Source organism: Plectropomus leopardus, chromosome 17 (assembly GCF_026936395.1).
Source record: "Plectropomus leopardus strain MGB_pleo_1.0 chromosome 17, ASM2693639v1, whole genome shotgun sequence".
Taxonomy (NCBI): Eukaryota; Metazoa; Chordata; class Actinopteri; order Perciformes; family Serranidae; genus Plectropomus; species Plectropomus leopardus.
Genome location: NC_142192.1, coordinates 13056119 through 13082406, shown reverse-complemented (window position 1 = coordinate 13082406; position 26288 = coordinate 13056119). Strand labels below are relative to the sequence as shown.

At 42.0% G+C, this 26288-nt stretch overlaps 1 protein-coding gene across 2 annotated transcripts in view; it reads right to left on the bottom strand.

Moving 5' to 3' along the window:
• Positions 1-23945, bottom strand: part of sdc3 (syndecan 3) — a 47630-nt gene extending 23685 nt beyond the window's left edge. The window contains exon 1 of one of the 2 annotated variants that reach the window (XM_088090357.1): positions 23402-23945. In XM_088090357.1, coding sequence (XP_087946483.1) covers positions 23402-23455 — 54 coding nt within the window. In that variant the 5' untranslated portion in view covers positions 23456-23945. The remainder of the gene's footprint in view (positions 1-23401) is intronic. The other variant, XM_088090358.1, reaches the window with a different exon arrangement.
• Between the last annotated feature and the right edge of the window lie 2343 nt (positions 23946-26288).

Here is a 26288-nt window from a genome sequence, read left to right as displayed (position 1 = left end):
TCTGGCCCTAAAGCTGTCCCCGTGCAGCACCAAACCACAGCTGAAAAGCTTCCATGCACTAATATTATCTTTCTAATATTATCTTTCTCCACTGAGTTATCAGGACAAAGATGATCTAAGTGATGAATGCCCTTATGGAAAGTCATGCATTTGCTAAATATGGTATATGGTACAGTGAATGGCTTGGTCAGAGAGCTGCAGAGATAGAACAGGTGCACAGAGGAGGAAAGGAACCATGCATCTGGATCACTGGAAAGAAATAAATCCACTTTCATGCAGAAAGACTTATTTATCTCATTTATCATTTACAAAACAAAAGACCCAAATCCATTCATGACAATGTTCAGTGTACCTTCAGCAGAGCGGAGCATTTCTTCAAATCAGTCAAAGGCTTTTACATTTGCTTCATTGTTAGCTCAGCGATTAATCCTTATTAGGTGGAAAGCTGCCTGCCCTCCCTCTTTTATAAAATTGATTATGGAGGTCATGATGTGTTTTAAAATAGAGAAACCGAGGTTCACTTTCAATGGAAGGTTGAACAATAAAATCAAATCTAATATCCCTTTACTGATCATGTGCAGAATCTGTCATTTCTCGCAATTTGATTGCTAATGTCATACATAAAAGAGACTGTCTAGTCTAGTATAGTATAGAATAATTAAGTATTGCATGCATACAGCATAGCATTGCATAATATAGTATAGTATAGCAGGCATATAGTATAGTGTGGTATGGTACAGTATAGTTGTTATAGAAAATCTTAATACTCTTGGTTAGTCTTCACTTTGATGAATAATAAAGTAAATTTGATAAATAATAGCACAAACTTGATGAATAATTAAATAAACTTGATGAGTAGAAAATAAACTCGGAGAGCCTCATTTGTCCCTGACTGAGAATATGTTTTTTTGACGTAAATCTAGAGAAGTTTTTGGCACAACACGTGCATGGACAGAGACATACCAAAAACTTAAAGTAACAGAAGAGTCATACATCTTTAAACATTACATATCACATGTACTGTTTACATATCACACAGCTGTGCCTATCAGTGTAGTCTAAACATCTACAAGGTCTCGCTCTTGCAGTATCTTAAAACTCAGACTTACTGGAGACAACGAGAGACTCTAAGGTCCTAATGACATTACTGAATCATACCACTCCATACAATTAGTCATGATTACCTTTACATGTTTCAATAGTATGAATTTTCTACGACAATAGTACTGCAGTACAGTACAGTACAGTATAATATGATATAGTATAGTATAGTATAGTACAGTATAGTACGGTACAGTACAGGAAGTAGTAGTCTGCCATTCCCGCACGAGATTCGAATTGCCAACCTATGGACGAGGGATTCACAGGAAATAATGCAGGCATGTAAACCAGTATTATGTAATTGTATTTCATTGATATCAGCCTCACTGTTCACTTCCCTGCAGCCATATCAAAGCCGTATTAGGTTACAGTTAATGCAAATCGAACACTTCCTAGTGCTGCAGCTGTTTCACATTAAATATGGTGAAACAGAGGGTTGCTTTATTGTGAAAGAGTCACAGCAAGGTACAAGGTAGATTTATTTGTCATTTTTCTTAAACGTGGTTTAAGAAGAAATGAAATCAAAGATGACCCTAAATCCTGCTACACAGATTTTGATTGTTTGCTATAAAAGCATAATTTGGAAGATATTTGTGTCAGCATTAAATTACTTTGGGAATCATGTGAATCTGTGAACTCATGTATTTTTTGCTCTGGTAGGTGTGTCTGTCCGCTCTACCGTTCTAAATTCCAGTCATCTATCTAATATGAGGTGGATTTGATATGATGACTGAAAGCTTGTGGAGTCTTTGCACTTCATGCAAAATCCGTGATAATGTCATTTTTTGGCTCGTGCACTCTTGTGCTGAGGAAACCGCGGTAAGCATGAACCTCGCTTAGTAAAGAAGAGAGCCGTTTAAGCATTTTTGAAAACAACAAAGATGGCTGCAGCTGATATAGTTTTAAATCTGATGGAAAAAGCTTCACCATGTAGTCTGTGTACATTTGTCTGCCCCAGCACTATGTCATGTTTCATGGCTCTGATTGGTTGTAGGCTCATCAAGTTGGGTGCAGAGGCAATTTAATCTGCGGCCAGGCAACTGAAGCCGTTTTCTCAAAAGTACCATACTCCAAAGACAAAAACAGTAATTTTACTTTGCTGGTCTACCACTGCCTTGATTGGTTAATGTGTAACATAAAACAGAGAAAAATTCTAAATATAGTTTACACTTTAAAAATTTTTCAATTAGCTAAAATATGGTTTGCTATGGTTTACATAAATTAAGCGCAGCAGAAACATCTGATAAGTCGGACCATCATGTTTAACTCTTTAATCTTTCAAGTTACAACATGACAACAGAAATAAACAAGTTTGCTGATTCACATCTCTCTGCATTTAAAATAAATTGCCAGTTGTCTAACCAGAATGTGATGTTTTAAGCAAAACGTCATGGGAATTCAGTCAATTAAACTGTACTTGCAGGAAACACGGTAACCACAAGTGATGTCAAATTAACCCAATTTTAATTTTTTTTAAAGACTGGGATAAATTTGTTCACTGTACCTCACTGGCCAAGTGTGTTCAACCTGTAATGTCTCAGCATCTCTGACAAAACCAGCAGATGACACTGAAACTTGCCACAGACTCAATAGGGGTCACATGACTGTGTAGTGACACATCAGCTGGCCCGAAACCATGTAATGGACTGGAGCTGTGAGACCACTACACACACAAAAACACACACACACACACACACTAATGTCTGATGCAGATCATCTCTTGGCCGAGTATGGAGGGGGCATTATGGTGGGAGGAGGGGTGATACAGAGACAGAGAGATGTATATCTGTATGTAGGACCCAGCTGTTACAGTAATCTGACAATCCAACAGGATTAAAGACCACATCTCAAGGCTAGCACACACACACACACACACACACACACACACACACACATACACAAGGCCTCTCTGCGTGGAATCCTCCTCCATTATATATGACCTTATGAAACATGCATCTCCGAGTGAGATTGTGTGTGTGTGTGTGTGTGTGTGTGTGTGTGTGTGTGTGTCACTGTCCTGCTGCCAGAAATGCCTTGAGATTCTGACACAACTGCCGCTCCCACACTCCACAATACGCCGCCGTGTGTTTGTGTGCTTATGAGGGTGTAGATTTGTCCAGGGTGTTCAGGCAGTGCCAGTGTGTGTGTGTGCGTATTGATGTCTGGTTGGAGAAATGTTGCAGCGAGCAGTGAATGCTGCTGGTTGGCTGGTGGGTCAATGACTGTGTTTTTGTGGCTGCTTCTATGAAGTGGCGGAGAGAGAGGAGAGGGAGCGAGGCTGAATGCGGATTTATATGTGTGTGTGCGTGTGTGATTACAGCCTGGCTCAATGGGCCTATTTCTGCAGGGCCAGTGGGAGGGCGTGGCGCCTGTGGCTGGAACTTTTCTGGTGTTTCTAAGGAACTTTTCAAAAGGGGCTCAGAAATGTGGCTGCGTGTGAGAGAGAGCGCCCCGCGGACCATGATGCCTTTGTGTGGCAGAGAGTGAGGGAGAGGGGCACTCAGAGTACACTCAGAAACGGTAATCAATGGTCTCTTCTCAGGCCTAAATCGACACCCTTAACACACACACACACACACACACACACACATACACGAGAAAATCCACACACAAACAGCAGATGATGAGAATCACATTTCTGCCCGTATACAGTGATGTGAATCACAAGGCAGCGTCATGTAATTAAAGCTTGTTGATCAGTCTAATGACAGTCATGCGACTTTGCAAACCCCAAGGAAGGAACGGCAAGGAGAGAAAATGGATGCATAAAAGGGGTTTTAGAGAAGAGAAGGTGCGAATGGAGAATACTTGAGCAGGAAGTGATGATGGCATGGATGGACCCAGAGGCAAGGGGCTGGAGGGGTGGGGGGCGGGGTGGAGAACAAGAGAGAAGTGTTTTTGTCTTTGATGCAGAGGAGAAAAATCCAATCGGCCCTGTGTAATTCAATCTGGAATGGAGAGATGCACCTTTGCAAGTGTGTGTGCAGAGGGCATGATGCATGTTATTATCATGCCATACCTCTATTTCTCTCTCTCTCTCTCTCTCACACACACACACACACACACACACACACACAAACAGAGAAAGAGAGAGATAGAGAGAGGAGGTAAACAAATTGCTGCTCCAGGGGCATCCTAAGCAGCTGACCCTGCTTCGCTCTCTTGGCTCCTTCCCATTGGTTGACTGACTTTTGCGAACTGGCAGCCAATCTGGGGCCTTGGAGTGGTCTCCAGCCAATGACTGCGGGCCAAGTGACTGTCGGTGCAGCCAGAGAGTCGATTGATTTTTCGTGTATCATAACAGCCCTTGATATCGAACACTAATTACGCAGGTTGTGAGATCTGGTGGGGGAGTGCGCCCTCGATAAGGCGAGAGTGGCATATGGTCTCTGTCTTAATGGGCCACACAGACTGAATGCTTGTGACCTAATCAGATGTTTATCATGAGACACTGATTACTTCTAACGAATCAGTGTCAGAAGACTTTAATAAGCCATGAGCCCATATTAGAAACCAGGAAGGAAATCAGACATTTTCTTTGTCCAGACTTGTTTCAATGAATGGCTCGTGTGTTCTTACAGCAGATGACATTTTACAGTTGTCATCATCTGATATGATTGTAGTTATCTTTTCCTACATGGCAGTGGCCCTAAAGGGGCCACGAGATGTTTAACCCTGTTTAACCCCACTCCCCCAGGGATCCCATGTGTATAAAATACTATATAAAATACTATCCTCTCTTGCGTACCTATGATGCGGGCGCCTGCAAGCAAGTTGTAGTTCATTTTGAATGTTATGTAACCACTGTTCCTGCATGCATGTGTCAAGTACAACTGACCACATGCTCAAATGTTAGACGCACTTTATGAATAGTTCATCATGCTGAGAATATCATGCAGCAGTCAGACAAACATCTGGCTAAGTATCAAGTATTAGGCGACACTGGCCCACACTGCAGCTACCACAGAGCACCCCCAGAAATGTTAGATGTTGACCTGGAACTGGGCCTGCCTTACTGTCATTAATGCTAGTTATTAGCAGTGTCACAAGAGCTGACACCCTAACATCAATGCTGAAATGCTGAAAACATAACGGCAGGATTCTCGCTTTTCTCCAGTACTGTAGGTAGAGCAAGCACCGGGCATGCAGCAAATTCTTTCAGATGTGACAGGGCAGCATAAGTGTTGCAGTCTGCCGTTAAATGCCAAAGAAAGAAGAACGCCTACCACAGAACTACACATGGAAGGTGGCTGTTGAATAGATGTAGGAATTCAAATTTACACTATGCTACATATGCCAGCAGTGTGATGAGGAGCTGAGTGTCCATTCTGCTCTGAGCTCTGCACGTTTGACTTTGCCATTAGTCAAAAATGTTAAAATTTCAGTAGAGCACTGCGTTGGTCACGTATTAATCCGTATCACAGTGGAGGACATACAAGACAAATAGCCCACGACAAAAAACGAACTGTCTCATCTTACATGTACGCATGTTAAACAACAACAACAAAAGAGGAGAAGTATGTTAATATACTGTAGGCTGTATATTAATATATGTTTCCTCGCCCACATAGACTTGCATTCGAGGAAGATTATCTGAGATTAAGAAAATTTAAACTGAATTTCATTTAAATGTTTTTAATAAAAGGAGTGTATGTTTAAGTACAGAGGATTTAATGTTTATATTTCTACCGTGATATTAAATTAGGTATCAAGAACCATGAAATTTCAAAGGTATTGATAGACTTTTATATTCTTTTATTGCATACTTGTAACCTAGATAGCATTAGTAGAAGCCAGACTATTAGCTAGCCCCAGGTGGCCATGGGCCTGGTTTTATCGTTGTTTAATGTTATAAAATACATTTTACCTTTTAAGTCGTTCCAAAAAAAGAAAGAATGTTCTGCTGCCCCTTATCTCTGCTATTTAACAGTAAGCAGTGAGAGACTGAGAAAAAATAATTTTATTAAATGTGCCGCTCAAAGGCTACTGCTGGCAGCCAGGGGCAACTTTTATGGTGGAATGTTTTCTTGTCACTCGATGTTATTAATCAATCAAAACACCTTTAATGTCAATATGGCAACTCTGACCATTCAATATTGTTTCTCTCAATATTGATGACTGGATCTTCAAGCGCTTAAAAAAAATTCATGAATATATAATAATATAATAATTCATTTTCTTACTTGGAGGAAATTACACCTGGATTATTAGTTGTTGGGGCAAAAAAAGGCATCTGTTAATGTTACCTTGAACAATAATGTGTATTTTTTATGACCAAGAAGAGAATAGACGATTAATCAAAAAACAACCATTTGCTTAATAGATTATGAAAAATATTGTCAGTCACAGTCAAAGACATGAGTATAATTTATCTATACAAAGCTTATATGTTTGTTTTCATCGTGATGGCATTGCATTGAAAGTTCTTGCATCTTGCAGGTAAAACACTGGGTAGTATGAGAGAGAAAAGTCACAAAATTAGGTTTATTGTTCCTAATGTTCGTTTTATGCCTTTACTTTTTTCTCGTAAAACATAAATCATTTCTTCAGGCCTATTAAATTGGAATGAAATAATCTGAGCAAGGAAAAAAATCACTCTTTGGTTGAACTTCTTGCAGCTAATTGATGACTGCTACATTCATGAGTCACATTTTAAAAGGAACAGTTCAACGTTTTCGGGGGAATATGCTTATTCGCTTTGAAGTTTTGTCATTACACCAATTAGGAGTCAAAACCAAAAACCTGTGCTTGACGACCATATCTGGGAACCCCCTTTGCGGCAGCCGTGGGATAAACTGTGGTTCATCACTAACTCCAACATGTAACTCCCCCTAAAAACCACAAATTGTCAGCTTTACAAATGCACGAGGCAGGTAGGTGTATGCAAGCAGATAATGAGGATTAATGGGTAAAATGTGCAAAACAGGAGTTCCCCGTTGCCACTGAGACGGTGTTATCTTCCTTCAGCCTCTGCTAAATCACCTCATCTGAAGAGCAAATATTATACCAAGCTTCCGGTGCGAATGTGTTCATCCATCGCTGATTATTCTTTAGCAGCAAAGCTTCATCCCTCAGTAGGCAACATTACTCACTGACTAATTAATTAAGAGGTGGATTTAAGAAACTAATGGCTGGAGAATGATTGTCTAACACATAGATTAGCTCCGAAGTGCTTGGTATAACAATTGGTGATCATTAATTCCTTGATACTGTGTGCTCGCTTTAATTAAAGTGTGACTGTGGAGCTTGCGAGTGTCAAAGTGGCCAGAGTAAACCAGTGGAAACGTGTAACTGGAGGACAGGGAGATAGATGGGTTATGATACCATCGTGCTCTTACAGCCCTCCTCTCTCCTCTGTCTCGGTGTAATCCTGTCCAGGTTGTTCTCTCCATTCAATCCGTCTCAGCTGCTCTAAGCTCTTTACACTCCTGCCTTAACCACCAGTCTCTCATCGTCTCTCCCTCTCTCTGCTGCTACCAATCCATCTCCTTTTCATTTTCTCTATTTTCCTCCTCGTCAGCTCCTCTACTCTTTTATCATTTCGCTCCACCTAAAGCCAGTCCCTCCCCACTCATCTCACGCTATTTTTCTGATGAGCTACTCATATCCTTTTACCACTTTTACATATTAACAAATTCTATTCTCTGTCTGGTCTATCCTCCTTTCCTCTCCACGCCCGCTGCATTTTGTTCCTCTCTCCAATCTGCTCCTCTTTCTTTTCTGTTCCTGCGCTGCACCTGAGCCACCACCCCTCCTTTAATATCACTTTTGTCTGTGATTGCCTCTGACCTGATTCCCCTTTCATTCTCTTCAAATCTCCTCTCCCTCCATCTCTGCACAATATCTAATCACTTTCAAATCTGTCGCCACACCTTTTCTGCTTTGTTCAATTTTCTTTTTGAGAACATTTCCCAAGAGCTGTTAGGTTTTAAGATGCAATTTATGTTCAGCGGTTACAAAGCCAAATATATCTCTTCACAATTAGGGGTGGATTTTGAACATCAATACTGGGCACTGTAAGAAATGAGAGGACAGAAAGGGGGAACGACATGCAACAACAGCAAAAAAAGAATCAAACTGGGGACGTTGTAATCAGTCTATGTTATGCCTCTTAACCACCAGGCCAACCATGACACCTAAACCTCAAAACTATTTCAGTACCGACAGAAATCCATCTGCAGTGGTGGTACAGAAGGAGAGAAAAAATGTAAATAACTAGTACAAATCCCTTGTAATGTCTGACTGAGCTCATGTGTAAAAGAGCAGGTCATTGTCCGAATAATTCACTGCAAGCGAGTGGGCGTGTTGATGGCATTTGTGTCATGCAGCTGGTGTAAAAACAGACGATTACAAACATCTGAGGGTGCATAAGCAGGGTCACAAAGACGCCAACAAAAATGTCTCACCCTATATTGCTCAATAGGTGCACAATATGACCGGGGATGTGATTTAACCCTCTGAAACCTGAGCATATTGCTTGATTTCTGTCAAAAACATGGGAAGAAGGCGATGAGCAACAACAGAAGAAATGACACAAGAATTAGCAAGGAATTAGTGACAAGTTAAAGAAATTTATCTGAAAATTAGTCAAACAAACAGATACATGCATAAATAAATAAGAAGAAACAAAGGGAAATTACATGGAAAAAGTGCTTAAAATATAATAATTCTGTAACACAAAAAGGTAATGATGATAATTAGATATGTAATTTTTTATATAGTTTTTGCCTTGCTATTTGTTCCCCTGGACATTTCCATTGGCTTTTTAAAATAATTTTCTAAATCAACTTAATTGTTGCAATTTGTGATTTTTTTTTGTGAAGTTGCTCATTGCCTTTTCTCCATGTTGTAAAATAAATCAAAGGTTTAAATTCTTGTGAAATGGGTCTGAAAGGAAAAAAGAGTGATGTTGCTCCAGGTTTTAAAGGGTTAAAGGTGTTTTATATATATATATATATATATATATATATATATATATATATATATAGATAGATAGATAGATAGATAGATAGATAGATAGATAGATAGATATAGTCTAAAGTATAAATAGAATGCCCTAAATGTGAACTATAACCCAACTCAACCCATCTAAATACAACTGTAACTCACAGCTGGGACAACAGAGCTAATTTTAAAATGTTAGAAAAGGAATTAGTGTCAGAAGAAGTCATGTCTCTCCTCATTCTGCACCTCCTCCTGCTCCTGCTGTGTCTAATCTTACAGTGTTGTGTGACCTGTCAATCTGTCATGTGTATCTGCCTCAGTCATATCATGTCCTGTCAGACAGACACCCCACTCATCCAACATGGGAAACAATTATCATGTCACACATACAGCTCCATAAACAATACACTCGAGCACACGCACACAAACACACACACACACACACACACACACACACACACACACACACACACATGCTCTCAGTGTCAGTCAGCCTCTCAGACCTGGGTCTCTGCTGGCTAAGATTAGGGTTAATCCACAACTGTTGGAATGAAAGATTAAGAATGAATCACCTGCTGCCGCAAACGTGTGCGTGTTTGAGTGAGTGTGTGTGTGCATGCACGTGGAGGTGTTTACAGAAAGGCCCTATGGGGAAACAGCCTGCTGCAACCACCAAGCAATATTACAGGATCCTCCTTACCCACCCAACCACACACACACACAGACATTTCCACTCTGCAACACACACACACACACACACACACACACACACACACACACACACACACACACACACACACACACTTACATTCACACACAGCTCATTAGCTTCAATGGCTCGTTCAGACTGCAAACGCCTTTGAAAGAGCCCTTTAAAGCACTGGGGTTCAAAGGTTTACTTGAGCAAGTCCACACTCACACGCACACACAAACACACACACACACTCACACGCACACACAAACACACACACACACTCACACGCACATGCACACAGCGGGTTTCAGTGTCTGTATTTAATTGGATCGATGTTCTTCCCTCATGATTTGCCCATAATTGAAGGGACATGAGTAACATAAGAGACCCCTTTTGTTACTAAGTTCCTGTTTATTAAAACGGGCAGAATAAAAGAGGAGCTCTGCAGTGACGGAGGAGGAGGAGGAGAAAGAGGAGGAGGCTGGTGGGTGGAGGGTGGAGGGTGTAGAGATGGATTGATGGAGAGAGGAAAAACGTTGCAGCAATGAGCTCCTGACCTCGTTCACTCCTCTGTCGGGACGCTGGGCTAAATAATTCAAACACACACATACACAGTCACATGCCTCTCGCACACAGTATTTTTCACTCTCGTTCGCACAAGCGGCCTCCCTGTGCTCCTTCATCGCCTTCTCTGCCTCCGTTCAACATGTAAACACGTAAAAACACACACCTATATAAAATCCCCCCTCTGTGCACCACTCAGGAAGCTCCCTCCTGAATTGAGGCTTGAAGGCCGGATCTATAAATACTCACTTCCTGTGTCCATCCTATAACCAAGTGAGCAACCAGATGACCACGCAAGTGCACAAACACACACACACACACACACACACACACACACACACACACACACACACACAGGTTGCACACATCAGTATGCAAACAAGTAGATCTGCGTCGGAGTGACAGATGAGACCAACTTATTATCAAAAATAAATCTGTAATTAATTCAATTTCTGCCTTGATGATATGCATGCATCAGAAATGGATATCTGTGAATCAAAACTGACACAATCTCTTTGTTATCAGAGGAAAAGATGACATGACGGTCGCGTTTGAAAATAGAAACTGCAAAGCTGACAGATCAAAGATGAGACAAAATGAAGAGATGACAAATTGGATGACAAAACATTTATATATTCAATCATGTGCATGCATGCATCTGGGAAAATCGAACTGTGATTGTACTTTTCTACTCAACCTCTTTCACTTCTGCCAACGCCCCCTGAGTCATGAAAGCTGTTAGGTGAAGCAAAGTACAAATGTATCACCGAGCCATTCCAATTTTCACCCATATAAAATCTTTTCTGTTTAAATTTGGCTTGACATTGTTCCCATTTTACCTGATCTTTACCTTCTTCCTGCGGGGCCGATCCCCCAGGACGACGCACTCTCTATCTTCCACTGTGTCTTCATTTACAAGCACTCTCAACCACCATTAAGTGCAAACAAACTTAGCAGGCTTTGAGTGGCCATAGTGGCCATTTTCAAAGGCGGGCTCCCAGGGGGACAGTGATAGCATTTCCAGCCACACGCAGTCAAAAACGTCTCCGCCGATGACTTGCAGCCAACGAGAAAAGTTCCTTGATCCGAGCTTTGAAAGCAAAAAAGATTTGGTCTAATTAGTGGCTGATTGAAGCGAAAGCAACAACCTCGTTCCAAGATTTTATCACTTGTTTTTTAGCATATCATAGAAAAAAAATGCACAGTTGATCACACAAGATATAATTTTATGGCCAAATCCATGTCTGTTTGATGTCCATGGATGATTGTTTATGTCTATAAAATGTAAAAAAAAAAAAAATCATCGCAAGTTCCCAGAGCCCAAACTGATGATTTACAAAGATATAAATCATCAAAGGGCAGTAAATCATCAAAGATGAGACGCTGGAAGCAGAAAGTGTTCGCCTCTTTGTTTGCCAATTCATGGATTATTGGTAGAGTGATAAGATCCGAGAAAGATGGGAAATGACACGCAGAAAAAAGGTCCCCATCAGAAAATTGAACAGGAGACACTGAAACTGTGATGGTTGACACCTTAAGGGCCCTGAGACACTAAGCTGACGGTTGGCCGCTGGTCAATGTCGGACCGTCAGTGAGCATCTGCTGCTCTACTATACAATACGATGTATCCTGCGTGGCCCTTGCCAGCCTTAAAAGACTTCCACCTGACAACATCCAGTGCTTCAATACTTTGTCAAATGCTACACAATAAAAGACTTTAATTAGTTGACTGTCAAGATTTTTGGTAAATACAATTCTTTGACAAATCTAGGGCTGCTATTAATGATTTTCTCTATAATCAATTGTCTTTCTCTATCAACCATTTGGTTCATTAAGTGTCAGAAATTTGAAAAAATAAATAAATAAAAATGCCTGAAGTGATGTTTCAGTCACTTCAGTTTGATATCACAAAACACAACAAAAACCAGTAAATATTCACGTTTTAGAAGCAGGGACCGGAGGAACGGAAGTATGGCACGTCTCTTAAAAAATTACTTCAAAGATTAATTTTCTGTCTATTGACTAATTAACTGACTAATCAGTGTAGCTCCATCTCCATAACAACTGGGAAAACTCCATCTGCTGATGAAGACTGTTTGATTCGACTCATCAATACTCCAGAAGAAGCTGAAGAAGAAGTGGACCTTTGTCAAACCACTATATCCAAGATTTTAATGATCTGTTGATCTACTTATCAATAAAGCAACTGTTCCGCCGTCAAACTAAGTTTTCAGATTCAAATCGAGGCTGAAACAAAGTCCAAGTGACAAACCTTTTTAAATGTAAAGTTGCTCATAAAATTACTATCAACAAACACACGGGCCACAGATGGAGAGGGAGATGGAGGGAGTTGCGTGCCGGAGGTCAGATGGAGGCCAGCCTCACAGCAACGACACTCAGGGTCTGATCGGGAGTGTAAATGCCGCCCTTATCACGGCCTCAGCCCGCTCTTATCAGCCGTCTGATGGCAAACACACATTCCTGCAATCCCATTGGACCGCACTGGGTTTCAGCTATGCGTGACCCCGCCCATCCGGCCCTTCGTTAACCTAATAAACCCGTCCTTACAGAAGCTAGTGAAGAAAGAGAGTGTAGTACTTCAGAGATACACATGAATAAAGTCAGTAAAAAAAGTTAACACCATCTCAGCAGCGTTAACCCTTTGAGAGCTGGATCAACATCGTTTTTTCTAGTGGAGCGTTCTGATGCCTTTCACAAGCATTTAAAGCTTTGAAACATAGAGCAAATTGGATTGAAGTAATCAAGAAATGTCCCTCAAATGTAAAAAAAAAAATTAGTTAAAGGTGACAATAAAATTACCTAAATAGCTAAAAAGAGAGAATCATTAGAAAATGTTCAAATAACAAAGGAAAATACCAAGAAAACTCTATTTATGACTATTATAATTCTCAGAAATTATTATTTATTGATTTACTTATTTATTAGTACCAAAATTTGTTCGTTCACTTTTTTTGGATAATTTAAGGGAATCTTCTTGTAACTTTTTACTGATTTCTTGTTAATTTTGGGGTCATTTTTTAAGTTGCTCTTTGTCTGCTTTCTGGTTTTTTGAAGCAAATCCAGCAAATTTGCTTAGATTTCAAAGAGTTAATATGCTGATGGACAACATCTGTGCTTCACACACACACACACACACACACACACACACACACACACACACACACACACAGAGGTTTGTAGTGGGAAGGAGGCGCCCTGTTTTTGAGGTTTTCATTTATAGCAAAAGCACAGAAATCCCAGAATGCTTTGTGGTTTTGGGAGCTGGTGCTGCGTTTATGCTCTCTAATTTAGAGTCTTGTAATAGCACAAACACACACACACACACACACACACACACTGCTGTAAAAGCGAAACACAGCTCTTCTCTCCACTTCTATATTTTTTTATTTATTGTAGTGAAACAAACGGACAAAAGAGGAGGAGGAGGAGAAGAGAGGCAGAGGGAGTTGTATCAAGAGACAGAGAGAAAGAGGAAGAAAAAAGCGCAGAGTCAGAAAATAGAGAATGGGATATAAAAAGCTGTGAATGAGAGAGGCAACAGAGGTGACAAGGAAGAAAAAAAACCCGAGACGAAACAGAATGAAAGAGAGAAAGGAGAGGGAGGGAAAGGGAGGGGACGGGGAGGAGAGGAGGACGATAAAGCTGTGACAGCGGCAGCCATGCTGGTTGTCATGGCAACGGCCGCTGAGAGAGCAGGTAGAGCACGGTCTCCTGGGAATGAGCAGCCTCCCTCCTCCCACCCCCACTCTCCCTCTCACTCGACATCCCTCCATCCGGGCTCCGTCCCTCCATCTCCATCCAGCCCCATCATCCCCTCCCTCCTCCCTCCTCTCTCCTCTCCTCGTCGCCATATCCCAGTGTCCCCCATCTTCGCCTCCTCTCGCCTCCCACTCTTTCTTCCCACTCCTGGTCCTGTCCTTCCCTCTGCTTCTGGGCTCTGCCCATCTTTTGTCATCCTCTATCGACCACTCAGCGCTCGATCTGTTTCCCTTTTTCCCTCCTGCTATCTGGCATCCCCATCTCGCCATTACCTGAACTCTTTTTCCATCCTTACCTCTCTCCATTTTATTTCCTCCACTCCTTCTCATTATCCTGTGGTCTACACACCTCCCTTTTTTCCATCCCTTTCCCTCCTTCCTCCTCTCTCTCTATATTCATCTAACCCCCCTCTCCAGAGAATATGTATGTGAGTATGTCTGCGCAGTGCTGCCCAATTACTGCAAGGGAGACTGTGTGTGTGTGTGTGTGTGTGTGTGTGTGTGTGTGTGTGTGTGTGTGTGTGTGAGAGTGTGTGTTTAGTATCTACACAAGCTGTGTTTCTAGCCTGTTTTGACCTACCTAAAACACCTCCAGCGTTCTCCGTCTCCCTCTGACTCACAGAATCAACAAAACTGCCGCACACCACCGCGAATCCTCCCAAGCACTGCGAGTGTGTGAGATAATCAGGACTTTAATGTGCATCGGAGCATATATGTGAGCAAGCATGTCCGCACTTGTGTGTGCTTCTGGTTGCGATGAGAGGAGCCAAAGTTTCCAGCTGGACGATTTCAGGCTATAACTGCATTCTTTGTAATTCGTGGGATGACTTGAACACATTCCACAGGGAGAGTTTTAGTGTTGCACAATGTTTTGGAGCCAAATGATTGAATAAAACAGGTACTTTCCGAACTGTGACTGGCACTGTGAACGGAGATTCACACTGACTCTAAAGTGCAGCAATATGGCACCTCAGCTGGGTATCGGTAAGTAAAGATGTTGTTATAGAGCACCCAGGAGCGATTACTGATTACTGATCACTGATTACTGATTACTCGAGGCCCCAATGGGAGGGTGGCCCTAAAAAAGCCTGGAGAGAAAGGTTTGGGTTATCTGTAGGATTCCCATATATTATAGACAAAACTTTACAACTTTTCCATGACTTTTTAAGGAACTAAAATAAATCTATTCTTTTGTCCTACTTGAACCGCTCATTCTGCTGGGTGTAAAAGTTTGCATTCACTCGCAGCAGCTGCTCCTCTCATACATCGATGTGATCAACTATCCACCCCGCAAGTCATAAACTGCTGCTGAAGAACAAAAAAGGAATGAAAAGCTTTGCCTGCGCTCCATTCATGGACTCGCAAGAGAGGACAATGATACGTAAGGACGCACGCATTTGATATAGTTCTTTTTTTTTTTAAAAAACTAACAAAAGTTTGCTGTCATCCTCATCATCTCTCCTGCCCCCGTGATCAGCTACTACAACACATACACAAAACGATTTAGTCCGCCCCTGCACTGAGTTTTGTCTCTTAACGCAGCTAGAGTTGACTGAGTGACTGCTTATACTGCTGGAGCACAACTTACACTGTCACGTCTTACCCATGAAAAGGTAAACCTGGGTTCCAAAAAAGGAAAGAAAGAAAGAAAGAAAGAAAGAATAGGGAACAAGAAAACTGACTTTGTAAAAAAAAAATCAAAAGTTGCATGAGACAGACACAGGGCGGACACACACAGAGACCAATATTGGATAGACCAGAAAATTTGGTGCCTTCCCCTGCCAGCAACCTTAACTAGTTATATGTGAAAGTACCAACACTGCAATGTAAAAATTCTCCTTAAAAGTAAAACACCTGCACTTAAAATCCTGTTAACTATTGTCAGCCAAATGGACTTTAAGGATCGAGGTGGAGCTAGTTTGAACTATTTGGAGGTTTGGCCCCAGACAAACAGTCACCAGTTAAAGCTGAGGGTTGTGAGATGATTAATGGGAGAGGAAAGACGGAAAAAGTAAAGTTCTGGTACACATATTTGTATAAAGTTTCAAGACTACTCTGTAATCTTTGCTTTTTACTTTGAGTTTTACTTCCTTCGGCCTTAAACTATTCAACAGTGGCAAAGCAAGCTGGTGGCTTCTGGGGCCCTGAATGTGTTTTAAAGGCACCTATTTTTTTTTAATTTTTAAAATACCTTCAACTATGTCATTTCCCCTCAGTTTCCCTGACTGGACAGGCAAATCAGTGGAGCAAAAGCTCAGTTACTTTTCTATGTGTAATTCTATTTATGCCAAATTCCTACTCTACCTATGTTACGCAACTTAAAAATAGTAAAATTAGACACTTGTTGCCTTTTTTAGAGTGATTAGGCATCCTCAGCATTTGTTCTGTTTTGGTTTCAGAATCACAAAGACAGCTGGAGATCAGTTAGATACCAAACAGGATGTAGGCTCTGTGGGATGATTTTTTTCTTTGGCAACTATCACAGTTTGTACAGGTTTTTAGGCATTCTATTATCTCAAATGGCTTAAATAAATATTGAATATATAGAAATCTCTCTGGGGGAGCATGCCCTCAGACCCCCTCAGTTTGGGCTGAGCCCCGAATATTTCAACATGTGACTTTGCCCCTGCTGTCAGTGATAAGTAAATCCTTCCAAACTTTTCTGGGGGCGAAGAGAGCAAATGCTTAGTGTATCTTTTTTGTTAAACTGAGTTCAATGTCCAGTGGACTTAGAGTTTGTACTCATGGATTAGCGCCTGACAGTTAATGACAAAAATATTCTATTGAATTTTAAACTCCACTGGCAGCCAGTGGCGCGAAGCCAACACTGGAGTAATGAGCTTCCTGCGCTTTGTCGTCAGCAGAAGACATGCTTCAGCTTTTTGAAGCAAACCAGCTGCAGTACCAAGACTCAGGCAGCAATATAATAAATCACAATAATGCAGTCTACAAAAGCATGGATTAATTCCTCAGCACGTTCAAAAGATAAAATATGTCTGACCTTAGAAAAATTGTGACACTTAAACGTGACACAGTATGCAGTTTGTTACTGACGTTAAGAGACCCAAGGGACCGCCGGGGATGACGGCTGAAGTTACTGCTTTTAAAGGGCTGTGGCGCTGCCCCTTTTTTAAAGCTAGCAAAGATAATGGTATGATGTAAAACTAGACAACCTAAAGCATCCAGTGGTACCAACCATGTCATGTTAGCCTGTTGGAGGGGGGCATAAATATTGCTCCAAAGTTAGGCTTAATTTTGGCAAGAGGAAAATCTGGCATGTCTATTTTCATAGGGGTCCCTTGACCTTTCGGCTCAAGATATCTGAAAATAAGTCCTACAGGCACCCACTAGTCTCCCCTTTAGTTAAGTCTGCTTTATGCTACTCCTGTGCAGTTTTTGGCAAAAAAAACATGCAGTGTTTTGCATGAGGAATAAATCTTTTCTTTTTGCCTATTCTAAAAATGGTGTATTCAATTTTTTCTGTATACTAGGGTCCCTGAACTGTCTTGGATTTGCATAAATTGCAGAGACTGAGACTCTTGTGGACTCAAAGTGACAAATTTTATTCATGTGTGATGATTTTAGCCCCCCACTGTAGCTATTCCATTGTCGTGAGGCCATTTTTGTATAAAAAATGTCTTATTGTGACCTCTGGGACTATCACAGCCTCATAAACTTTACAGCCACAAACATGACACCTTGGGCATTCAAAGGGTGTTTGGCTTTTATAGCTGTACTGACAATAAGGGGGTTTCGCAGCGGTTTAGAACAGAAGTGCTCACCATTAGAGCTGCAATTTGGAGATCTACAGAAATTTAATTGGAAACTATTTTACTTAGTGAATAATCATCTTAGTAATACTTATATGTAAAAAAGCTAAACATTTGCTCGTTTCATGCTTCTTAATCCTCTTTAATGTTTTTGTCATACATGACAATTAATAGCTGTGGATTTCTGGATTGTTAGTTGGATAAAAGAAGCCATTTGGAGACATCAAATGGGCTCTGGGAAATTAGATAGGGCCAAGTCTTAGTTTTGATTAAACATTTTCTAAAGGCATTTAATCAAAGCTTCGTGTTGGGCTTTGTTATATTCCAAATTCTAAATACCGCCAAAAAGGTTTTCGTCTTTATTGTAAATGCATATCGGTTCCAAATATTGGTTATGGGTCTCATTAAGTATTAATAATTGAAATTACTCTTCAGGTTCCCTGCTTTCGGATGATGTATACCACATCTATGTGGCATATTGTTGACCTGCTACCTCCCCATTAACAGCCCTGTACCCCTTTAAAAAAAAGACTAAAATATGTCTATGGTGGGTCTCTTAGGGTCCCAGAGATTGCGGTTAGGTCTTTTGTGCTCCCTCGGGGCCAATAATGACGTCTTCTGATTTATCCTCACTCAAATTGATCGTTTTCTACACGGCACCGAGCTTTTAGTTAGTGCAAATTCTGCGCTCCCATTGTTCTTTCAGCTCAGAGGGAGGACACACAGAAGTGCAGGTATTGTGACGGCAGGTTCCTCCGTCCCCACACGCTGTTATCAGTCTAATAGTAAATGGGAAATTCCATTCCTCCCTCTGAGCTGAATCAGACTGTAAAACTTTCTCCACGAGAAAGAAAAACTAATTTCAGTCAAATGCAGCACATCTGCCACGCCGGTCCTTCCCGTGTGATAAGAAATTGCTTTCAGATATAGGTGAGCAGCATGTGTACAAGTCCAACACACACACAAAAATAGTAAAAAAGGGGGGGGGGGAGGAGACGGGTAGAGGACGAGGGGGGTTCTCACTGAAGGCTATCATTATTCTCTTTCTCTATGCTCACCTCCAGACGTCGGGCCTCTGAATGCAGCTCCGGATATGAACCTAGATCCTTTTCATTTCCTCTATCGACTGCAAGGTGACCCTCATACCCTCACCCATCCTTTCACACACACACCTGAAATATCTCCTCCACACCAGGAGTAGTTTACCTGCCAGCTTGTTTGTGAGGGGGACTTTGTCCTCCAGCAGAGTGAGAAGGACCCACTTCCTGTGTCAAATTGCCTCTCACATTCCACACTCTCCCTCAATCCGCTTCGTTCGGGCTATTTTTTCCTCTTTCTTGCTCCTTCTCTCTTTCTTCATCTCTCTATGGGGGGCTTTGTCAGCTATCGGTGGCACAAAACACTGATTCATTCCATGAGTTAAACATGATCCTCAAGAACATGGCGCTTTTCCGCCGCACGCACACACACTTTCACACGCACACTTTTTCAAGGAGTGAAGGCTGGCGAGAACAAGTTTTTGGCAGTGAAGATTCACTATTTTTGAGCCCACACACAGACAGATGGACAGTCAGCACTCTCATGAAGGCAGATGGATGCTCACACGCACACATACACACACACACACACTAGCTATCCGTGGGACACAACAGATGTCTGTGGGAAAATCGGTCTCCCATGTAAAATATAGTCGCCCGGATATGATGTCACAACTCCGATAACAGGAAATACCCACTGAGACACGACACCGGGGATCACTCATCAGAGGAAACACACACACAAACACACAAGAGTCGGCTGGTTTCGAGCCAGGACGCATCTAAAGAAAGATCCTGTCAGCAACTGTCACCAGGGGTCGTGTGTGTGAGTGCTCAAGGTCTGGGTTGCGCGAGGTGAGTCTTGCAATTATTAGACTGTTGAAGTGTGTGTTACCGATTCAAGCGCCACCTGCATCCATCTGTGCTCTCCTAACATGGTGTATATTTAAGGGTGTGTGTGCATGTGTATATATGTGTCACACCTGTCTCCATCTGTACACTTAAAGACAGATTAGGTCAGCCGGAGGCCAAGGATCTTTGGCAAAGATTGCAACCGACTGACCCAGTAATAATCTGTGTGTGTGTGTGTGTGTGTGTGTCTGTGTGTGTGTGTGTGTGTGTGTGTGTGTGTGTGCGCGTGTGTAAGTAGTGTTGAAAAGCTCTGCCAAAACCAGTGGAGCATCACAGCAGAAGCGGCACAAAGGAACTCCGAGATGTTGACAATACAAATATTGTGTCCGAGCGGTGAATTAGGTGAGGCAAGGCAATCAACTGCCCCACGGCCACAGAGCTCGAGGGGACCTATACAGCTGCAGGACTACTGCATGGAAATCGATTTTGGTTGATAAAAAGATTTTAGATTTTCGTCGGGTATTTGTGATACAATAGACTATCAACTAAGTTGGGTTCTACATTTTTAGGGGATTCTGTGGCCATGAATTGTTTTAAAATCTAGTTCACAGTGTTACTATTGTGCTCACTTGTTCAGGGTTTCTACAGCTTATGAAAAGTGAGATTCATGACTTTTTAAGACCTTATTTAATGCCACTTGGAATGAAATTTAAGACACATTTTTAAGATTTTTTTTGGTCAAGTTAAAAAGTTACAACATCTACAAAGGCTTTCTTGAGCTGAACACCAAAAGCTTGTAAATGTGTCATTTAACTGGATGTGGTCAATGTATGAGTGCTGTTGTTTCCTCTGCTTAGTGGTAATGTGATAGGCATTTTGTGAATTATTTGAGGAACAGATATTTCCAATTGTTATAAGATCTTACAATGCATGTCATAATAAAAACTATTCATGACATTCTTCTGCTCATGTCTTAGCATTTTTAAGACTTTTATTTTGAAAGATTGATTTAAGACATTTTAATAGCAATTAAGGCCTTATTTTTAGATTGATGAATTAGATGCTTTTGATGACTTTTTAAGGATCCACAGGAGCCGTGCTTTCTACATAGGTCTATAAAGTTGTATTATGGGGTTTTTCAGTAAAGGAGACAGACATATCCTAAATTATCATTCCAGCAAAGGAGCAGTGATTGCAATGGACCTTATGGCAACTTTGAGGCAGGGGCAGATTATCAGATAATGGGCCCCAGGGCACAGATATTCCACTGCAAGCAGATCATGGGTTAATGCAGTCAAAGGTAATTAAGGAACCTTTAAGGGGTGAAGAAGAAGGTGGGTTTTTTTAAATTATTATTATTTTGATTACCAGCATTTGTTTGTAATTTGACTTTCAACAATAAGTATATCTAATATCATAAAAGTGCTTTTGACACTTAAGTTCAGTAAACATAAGATTGTTTGCCCCTTGTTGGTAGTTATTTTGTGTCTTTTGCCTGTATCTCCTTGTGGTCATTTTGAATCTCTTCCTGGTCAATACATGTATACATATTAATTTGATTGACAGTTTACATGTAAGGGTCAAGGGCCCCTCCTTCCACCTTGAGCCCCCCCTCTGGGCCTGTGCCTGCTTGGCCTGTTCAGTAATCCCTCCATGTTAAATCCACATTGCACCATGGGCGTATTTTGTTTCAACCTTGTGGAGAACACATAAAACTCGGGGTTTGGAGGTCCCCTGCCAGAACTTTTTGAGCATCAAACGCTTTATTTCCTGTATTCTGATGAAATTTAGGCACCAATGTGTTTATTTTCTGTATCCATTTATGGCATAAATATGTAAATATCTCTGCTACTTTCACACTATTATTGACAGGGACATGCACATGCTCTAATATTGGGAGGGACGTGCCCCCCCCCCTTTAAATATACACTTGAATGCACTGTGTAGAGGGTGGTAGCTGGGGATCAAAAGGGACCCAACTTCACATTCTGGCCCCAAAGCTTCTGAAAGCTTTATCCAGCCATGAATAAAGGTATAAATGAAGCAAATAAAACAACAAGCAGTATCATAAAGAGTACTATAAACCCGGAACTGAACACCACAGACCGGAGGGAATATTCTAAAGCAGTGATACTCAACTTATGGCCCACAGGCCAAATCTGTCCTCCTGCTGGGTGCCCCAACCATTTTCGACTTCATAACAAAAAACATAGTGATTCACATTTGGAATTGTTTATAAACTTCTAGTATACATAAGGTGGCAGAGCGCATAAAACGGCATCAGCATCATCTGACGCCTAAAATCTTAGAAATGTCCTAAATTTCCAGATACATCCTAAAATCCTTGAAATGTGTTAAAGTGCTAAAATCAAAGAAACTGGCTAAATTCATAAATATGTCCTAAAATCCTAAATTTGTGCTAAATCCAAGAAAATCCGAAAATCCTAGAAACATGATGGGGCCCCTGGACTCCTGTCATTTTACAAAAAGTGTCTCCTAAGAACAGCAAGTTGAGTAGGCTATCCCTGTCATAGGGATGTTGTAAATTTAGGCAGATTTTAAAAGCAGATCTGCATTTCGGTGCTCGCTCCCTTTTCTCTCAATGATTCAATGAGCTTCTCCTCTTCCTCCACCTCCGTCCTCCTCATAGGATAAATCGGGATTATTCGGTAACGGAAGGTGTGGGCGTGCTATGGGGGGCGCGTGAAGCTCGGCGTGGATGGTTCCGGAGAGGAGGTGTGTGAGGAGAGAGGGGGGGGGGCTCGCGCATTCCTAATCAGCTTCCCCTCTCGCGATTCCCGATGACATCATTCCATCTAACAAGCCTCCGTTCGTTCGCGCACCGCATCGCCGTTAACGTTCCCGTTACCCCACCCACTTTTCGCCACAAACACGCACACACTACCGCACGCACACACACACACACACACGCCTCCGGTTATAACGGGAGGATGCCCCCGGTTGGATTCTGGCGTTAGGACGTTAACTGGCTGTTAAGGGAGCGTGCACCTTACAGGTTGGATACCGGACATCCAATCTCTCTCTCTCTCTCTCTCTCACACACACACACACACACACACACACACACACACACACACACACACACACACACACGTCCTATAGCGCGCCTACCCGGTAATAAAGTCATTAAAGCCGCAGTATGACTGGAGCCCCCCAAATTAACGGCGGATGTGTGCTGGTGACACAGACACCACATACCGCACAAAGACCCGTAATCAAGCTCAATTAGAGATTACCCGCTAATTACCGACACACACATGCAGGCACACACACCTCCTGACTCGAGGGGACACAGGCCACAATAAACCCCGACACTGAGACACAAAGGCTGGTGTGTATGTGTGTGTGTGTGTGTGTGTGTGTGTGTGTGAGAGAGAGAGAGAGAGAGAGAGAGAGCGAGAGAGAGAATCGGGGGGTGGGGTGCACGGGAGTCGCCAGCCCCCCTCGCGGGAGTCACGGACGGCCAATAAGGGCTGATAAGTAGGTCGAGTGCAGGATTTCCTACCGATCACCAGCCGTCACTGTCTCATTGATGATAGCGCACGCACACTCATGCACGCACGCACACACACAAAATGCCCTGGCTCCTGTGTGCACAAGAGCTCCCCGGTTAACAAAGGATATGAAGCTCGTGCTTACCGTGGCGGTGTGAGCGAGCAGCGCCGCGAGCGCCAGTAGCCAGGGCAGCTTCATAGTCGGGGTGCGCGGGCACAGCCTCCCGGGGCCGCCGCTGCCTTCACGGGGTTCACGGGGGAGGTGGGGGAGACAAAAGCTGCTGCTGCTGCCGCTGCTGTCGGTGTCTCGGTAGTCTGTCCAACTTCAGAGCGCGCAGCCCGTCCGCGCGACCATCCGTCCTTCTTTTAATCCAAGGTTTCACGCACGGCTGCTGGTCCAGGTAACAGGGAGATTTCCGCGAGGCCTCTTCTCCCTCTTCTCCGTCTGTTTCTCCGAGTTTTGGTGCTCGAGACCTGATAGATTTACTACCGGGAGACGCCAGACCTCGTCTCTCTCTCTCTCTCTCTCTCTCTCTCTCTGAACACACACACAGCCTCTCTCTACCCTCCTCTCTCTGTCTGAACACACACTCAGGCTCTCTCTCTCTCCTCCCCCTCTCCGTTGAGGGCAGGATGTTCCGTATGGCGACGCTGCTTGGCCTGGGAGTCTGGCAGAAGGAGGGGTGTGTGTGTGTGTGTGTGTGTGTGTGTGTGTGTGTGAGAGAGAGAGGGTAGGCTATACATGTGTGTGTATGTTAAACGACGCTGAAGTTGGCTTCAGATTCAAAGCTTTACTTAGCAGCCTGGGTTTTGATCTGGACCTGGTTCAACGTGGTCCCCATGTGGAAAAACAGTCAAAAGTCCTTTTTTTTTTTTTTTTTTAACATTTCACAAATACAATAAAGGTTTCATAAATCTGAAACTGTAGCTTATTTTAGATGCACTCTATTTTGAGCTTTATTTTTTATTAATGTTATCTCAATGGGTTTTTTTTTTTGCTATCTTATGGTAGGCATTCTATCTTTATCTTACTTTAACTAGTATTATCAAGAGGGTTTATCCATATGAATAAGCATTGTATGTATTCTGATTTTATCTTATTTCTACATGCAGGTTTTATTATGTCTTTGTGTCTTTTCATGTGAAGCACTTGGTGCGTGTTATTTCTTTGTTGTGAAGCACACTGGGCTGCATTTGTTGTATAAATGGTGATATACAAATAAACCTTTTCAATATTATTATTATTATTACTATTATAATCAAAATATCTTTAGCCTCTCTGGAATAATCTAGTCCAGTGGTTCCCAACTGGTCCAGCCACAGGGTCCAAATTTCTCCTTAGCCATTAGTTCAGGGTCCACACATTAGATAAAATGTAAAACAAAATGTAAACAACATGCTGGCTTAGAACACAAAGAAATAAAACGTAGTTGACACATTTATGAGTCACTTGTGGTCCACTCAGAATGGACCCACTACCCACCTTTGACCCACCAGTCAGGAACCACTGATTGAGTCCACATCTAACAAGTCTAGATTTGAAAGGGACCTGTTCCAATGAGGTCTTCATATGAAACAAACAGTAAAATATCCTCATTTTGCATTGTCACAAATACAATAAAAGTTTCACAAATCTCAAACTGTATTTCAAAGAGTATTTAGCCTCTCTGGGATAATAAAGGTCAGATTTGGCAAGTTTAAGTATAGTGGTTTTTCATCTGGACCTGGTTTGATGTGGTCTTCATGTGAAAAACACAGTGTATGTCCTTTTTTTCATTTTCACAAATAGAATTAAGGTTTCACAAATCTGAAACTGTATTTCAAAGAATCTTTAGCCACTATGCGATAATCTAGTCCAGGTTTGATCCTTCTGAGTAAAGTGGAATAATGGAATACACAGTGAAATGTCCCTTTTTAGGTTTCACAAAACTGAAACTGCATTTTAAGGAATATTTAGCCACTCTGGGATAATCTACTCCAGATCTGACCTGTCTAAGCATATTGTTTTCTCATATGGACCTGGTTTAATGTGAAAAACGCAGTGAAATGTCCATTTTATTTGCATTTTCACAAATAGAATGAAGGTTTGTACAAACGTGACCGCGGGTTTCAGACAGCACTGAGGCTTCACCTTTAATGTCTACATGCAAAAAGTCAAAAAATTGGTCGCTCATTAACGTTACCCTTACCTTAACTTTCCCCTTAACTGCCAACGTGAAGCTACGAATCGTAAGCCAACTTCAGCGTCGTGTGTGTTAACATTAGGGGAGGGGGTCTCCGCGAGCAAGGGCGAGGATGCCCCCTGCAGCTCGTTTAGGCACCCGCAGCCATTTAAACACACATGCAGGAGGCATGGCACGCAGCGTACCGCGAGGCATTCATGGCTGCTCCCAGGTTGTGTCTTTTGTTTGGAGCTCAGGTGGTTCCGGTTGGCTGCGCGCCATAATCACACACCTTTACAGGTCAGCTGCGGTGCTGCGCTGTGATTGGCTGAGTCACGGTCAAACTGCTTTTGCAAAAGACATGAAAAAAAAAACTCCCCGATGAGCTCACACCTGTGCCTACGTAACATTAATTAATATTTATGCACCACTCGCGCTGTAGCCTACTTGTGTCGCCTAGCAACCCTGCAGTTTAGTGAGACGGAAACATGTCATTAAATCAATGTTTAAATGCATATTCTGTGATGGAAAAAAAGCAACACCGATCAAACCTGCTAATAACTGAAACTGGTTGACACAGGGGAGATCGGGGATGATTGTAACATTTTTGTGTGGAGCTCTTTTAAGCCAGTGCGTTCAAAATGTGACACTAACTAATTACATGTATTTGTTAAAATGTATCTCCACTTACAATGTTTAAACCAGACACTCCAAGCTCCACTATAACAGATATTGTAGCAAATTTCAATAATTTTATACAGATTTTTCACCATTTATTCTCTAAGAAACAAAAGCCCCTGGTCTTGTGGATAAAGCTTATTTAGTTTTGTTTTCAAACTCTGTGACATGTTGTTGAAAGCCCCGGGAAAA